Source organism: Sinocyclocheilus anshuiensis, unplaced genomic scaffold (genome assembly GCF_001515605.1).
Source record: "Sinocyclocheilus anshuiensis isolate Anshui unplaced genomic scaffold, SAMN03320099.WGS_v1.1 scaffold1015, whole genome shotgun sequence".
Classification (NCBI taxonomy): domain Eukaryota; kingdom Metazoa; phylum Chordata; class Actinopteri; order Cypriniformes; family Cyprinidae; genus Sinocyclocheilus; species Sinocyclocheilus anshuiensis.
Window position 1 is genome coordinate 1254170 of NW_015546029.1, and position 4658 is coordinate 1258827.

The 4658-nt window shown below is 35.8% G+C and overlaps 1 protein-coding gene across 1 annotated transcript; it reads left to right on the forward strand.

Moving 5' to 3' along the window:
- The first annotated feature begins 674 nt into the window (after positions 1–674).
- dennd10 (DENN domain containing 10) lies at positions 675–4658 on the forward strand. Its single transcript, XM_016499841.1, has 9 exons — positions 675–1121; positions 1516–1712; positions 2306–2385; positions 2562–2710; positions 2967–3078; positions 3868–3968; positions 4044–4151; positions 4247–4341; positions 4467–4658. The coding sequence occupies exons 1-9, from the start codon at positions 1082–1084 to the stop codon at positions 4632–4634; spliced, it is 1050 nt and encodes a 349-aa protein (XP_016355327.1). The 5' UTR covers positions 675–1081; the 3' UTR covers positions 4635–4658.

The window sequence follows — 4658 nt, forward strand, 5'->3', positions numbered from 1 at the left end:
GCTGACCAATCAGAGCACACCTTGCTTTTCAGACCGATGAGCTTTGTAAAAATCGAGGTGTTTCAGAAAGGCGGGGCATAGAGGAAAAACAATAATTAATATTGTATATAATAAATACAGTCACAAAATAATGTTATTTTTAGCAACATCATATGACCCCTTTAAACCAAACTTTAAACCAAACCAAGATTCAAAAATCCTTCAATAATATCTTAAATGTCAAACTTAACATAAAGTAAAAATCCAAACATAAAGTAAAGTCAATTATGACTGTACTGTACATGAGTGTGTAAGGGTAATAAAGGGGGCACTAATTGACCAATCCCATTTTAACTGTAAGAAGGTTAATGCCATGCATTAATCTGCTCGCTTCGTGTACTCCCTGCTCTTTAATTAAACTTCACTTTGCATGTCTCCTTCAGAGGAAAATGATATATGATGTATATGTCACTCGGCAGAAAGCTGTAAAGCTGGGACTCTGATGGAGGCCAGCAGATGGGCTGGGAGACAATCTCTCTCAGGGGAATATAATAAATACAGTCACAAAATAATGTTATTTTTAGCAACATCATATGACCCCTTTAAAACTTGGTGTAAAAAAAAAAAACTTTAATCGCACCAGCACACTAGATGGCAGTATGTCGTTGGATATTTTAGTTAAACTTAGAGAAACAAACCCGGAAGAAGCGTGTTGATCACTTGACCTGTAGTGGATTCCTACTGTTTATTAGTTTTTGTTTGATGTGTTTGTCGTTTTCCTCTTGATACACATATTCGCGGGAATTATTGCATCTCAACAATTGGTTCACATACACTGTAATGCTACAAACTTTTTGATAATTGACAACGCTCGGCTTTCATGAGAAACCTGGATTCAACGCTTAAACATCTATTTTGCAATAAGAACCGTATTTTTTGGACATTTGAAGTTAATTGTTTTCTGTATAAACTGTCCCGGCATATTTGACAATGGGTTGTGTCTGTTCGCGCTGACACTTGCATGTGTTTTCCAAACTAAACATAAATGGTTTACAAATCATTGAAGTATTAGCGACTGGTTAACGTGGATAAGGAATGGAATATGGCTACATCTGAGATGATGCTGAGTCTTGGACTAATTGGTAAGATTAAAATACCTCGAAAATATATTTTTTTATTATGAGTACATTTTATGTATTAAAGCGATAGTTAACCCCAAAATTACAATTTTGTAATAATTAAACTCCTCATATTTTTTCAAAATCAGTATGACTTTCATGTTGAACACACAAGGGGAAGTTAGGCAGAGTGACAGCACCATTTGTCAGTCACCATTTACTTTCATCGTGTGGAAAAAAGATGCAGTGAAAGTGAATGGTGACTGAGACTGTCCCTAGCATTCTCTCAAACATTTCATTTTGTGGTCTGCAGAAGAAAAAGGCCTCATGACAGAATCTACATTTTTGGGTGAACTATCTCTTTAATTATAGAATAAGAATTATTTTGTCAGTAATTGAATTTGTCCCCCTTACACAGAGAAAGATGTAAATGCAGACACGCTTTGGGTTTGGTGTTATCCTTCCATCAGTGCTGATCTGCGAGAGGTTCTGTTGAGAAAATGTTGCCTGCCGTTAAATAATCAGGTACTGCACAAATTTGTGTTTGGACAATACTGCCGAACCTGGTACTACATCACCACTGTCGAGGTTCAGGAGCCAACTGCACTTAAAAAGGTACAAAACTTCAGGATTTGGACTCTACTAACCAACCTGAAAGCTTACAAACCTGTGCTCGAATAATGCTACAGGAATAGTTCAACATAGAATGAAAACTTTGATCATATGATTGTTTTTTGTTCATTTACTCATCTTTATGTTGCTCCAAACATGTATGTCTGGAGAAGTTTACCAGAATGTTGACACTGCACAAAGTAAATGGTGACCAGGGGCTGTAAAGCTCCAAAAAGTGACAAAAAGCATCATAACAGTAGTCCATACATCAGTTTGATGTGAGGAGAAGACAGAAATCTAAACCATTATTCACTGATAATTGTTTCTTATTCACATTTGTGTGTATTCTAATTTGGAACATCAATGACAGAATTTAATGAACGAGTCAACTTTTCTTATAATCCAGTGGTGCTCAACCGGGGGGCCCAAGATGACTTAAAATAAGACAAAAACAAGCAATACAATAAACTGAAAAAACTGTCAAGGTATTTCTTTCTTAAATGTACAACCTCAACACCTCTTTGTTTCCTTTAAAACTGATGATATGATGGAAATCATGCCAGCTTGCTAATAATTTACTTCAATTTCATTCAAAGGTGACACATTTCTCAGTAGTTATCACAGCTAAGGACTTCAACCCTGAAAAATATGCTGCATTCAGTAGAGTTCTGTGCAGGTATGTTTATGTACAAACCATTTAGTGCAACCACTTAGTGATTGTGTTAAGTTTCAGAAATTAGTCATTATTTCTTTCAGTAAGCATCTTTTGTTTGCCAGCACACAATTTCTAAGGATGTACACAGAGTATTTGAGAGTTTGTGATGTTACATCTGTAACATTGTGTTTGTTCAGGACATATATCAAACATGGAAGTCCTGTGAAGATGATGGAATGCTACATCGCTGTTCTGACCGAAGGGATATGCCAGAGTGATGAGAACGGCTCCTTCCTTATCAAAGATTACGACGTCAGAAAGGCCTACCTGGCTGGATCCTTAAAAGGTTAGGGGGAACCCTTAAAATGAACAAGCACTACTCGCTAATCACGGCAAGAAATGAGCTGCTAAAATCACATACCTCTGGTACTATGGCCATTTGCTCCATTTGGCTTTATGATTGTTATTTTGGAAATCCTTCAAGAAAGTGTCTTAATTCTGTAAAAAAAAAAAAAAAATATATATATATATATATATATATATGTATAGTATGCAAGTTTGCTTTATTCTAGACTTCATGAGATGTTAAATCTTTATTTTAGATGTTGTGTCACAATTTGGTATGGAGACCATCATCCTTTATACAGCACTAATGTTGAAAAAAAGAGTAGTGGTCTATCACCCACGTATTGAGGCGCTGCTGGAGTTCACAAGGTAACCACGGAAATTATCATTAAGTTGACATGAAATCAAAATTGATTCTATTTACTTTCATAATTTACATTTGACATTAATCCAAACCAGAAATATGGCAGATTAAGGAAGTAAAATGGATTGCAATCAGCATTTCACGTTGACTTTAAGTATGTCCTGTGTTGCTTCTACAAAGAGCTTTGTTCAAGGTGCTTGTGGTTATGGTTAGTGGTTTACTCTACTGTTCCAAAAAATGTTTGTGCTCACGAAGCCTGCATTTATTTGATCAAAAATACAGTAAAACGGTAATATTCTGAAATATTATTACAATTTAAAAATAATTTCTATTTCAGTATATTTTAAAAATGTAATGTATTCTTGTGATGGCAAAGTGAAATTTTCAGCAGCCTTTACTCCAGCCTTCAGTGTCACATGATCCTTCAGAAATCATTCTAATATGATGATTATGAAAAATTTATCATATTCAAAGTTGAAAACAGTTGTGCTGCTTAATATTTGATGGAAACCTTGATACATTTCAGAAATCTTTGATGAATAGAAACTTCAAAAAGAACAGCATTTGTTTCAATTATATACTGTATTTCAATTTATAGTATTGTATTTACAGTTTACAATTTTTTACAGTATTTACAATTTACAGTACTTAACAAAAGCAGTTATTTCTTCAAAAAAACAAACAACAACAACAACAAAAAGCTTACTCAACCCACACTTTTGAAAAGTATTGTATGATAATGGTCATGCACTAAAAATTATTTGTGGTAACAGTGTTTCTGTTTTTAAAACCAGAGCTCTTCCTGGACTGGTATGGCATAGAAAAGACTGGTCCATCCTCCACCCTTTTGTACACCTGGATGATAATGAGCTGGAAAACCTCAAGCTGTGTACAGGTATGGACAATTTCTTCTCCTCCCAAAACAAACACTTGCTACATTTATGAATTTCTTTGTTCTTTGTCTCTGTAGGATATGTTGCAGGGTTTGTTGATCCTGAAGTCAGAGACAGATCAGATCTGTTTGATGTGTATGTTAATCTTCCAGACAGTGAAATCACTGTGTCACAAAATGCCAAAGGTGAGAGATTCAGTTTTACATACTGACTGGGATTAGGTAGGAATGGTGATGTGGATGTTTAAGTCACCATACCTCACTATACCTTATGTTTTCAGAGGCAATGGCTATGGGAAAACTCCATAAAGAGATTGGCAACTTCATTGTCCAGGCTGCAGAGGACACCGATCGCATAGATGCACAGGTTATTAAGGTGACGTACAATACTAAGAAAGTATACAGCTGTAGCACAACCTACATTTGAAGCATTTCAGTTTACCAAGACTTGGAAATCCTACATGTGTTTTTAATCCAGCCCCTTTTTAAATCGGTCTCCAGGATATTTCAGTAAAAACTAAGGAGATCCTCAGTAACCTGATGTCTCTTGCTGATGAAGCAGAGAACTCTAAGTTGACTTTGGAGACCCTGAAGCAGCGGCACTACCCTCCAGCGACTGAGAACTTCCTCTTTCACTTAGCTGCAGCTGAGCAACTCCTGATGATCTGACCAATCAGTGCATCTCATCCAACT

Excerpts from the sequence above, each read along its gene's own strand:
- dennd10 (XM_016499841.1), top strand. The coding sequence starts at position 1,082 with ATGGCTACATCTGAGATGATGCTGAGTCTTGGACTAATTG. Across the intron at positions 3,079-3,867 it reads GCGCTGCTGGAGTTCACAAG|AGCTCTTCCTGGACTGGTAT; the intron begins GTAACCACGGAA and ends TTTTAAAACCAG. Across the intron at positions 3,969-4,043 it reads AAACCTCAAGCTGTGTACAG|GATATGTTGCAGGGTTTGTT; the intron begins GTATGGACAATT and ends TTGTCTCTGTAG.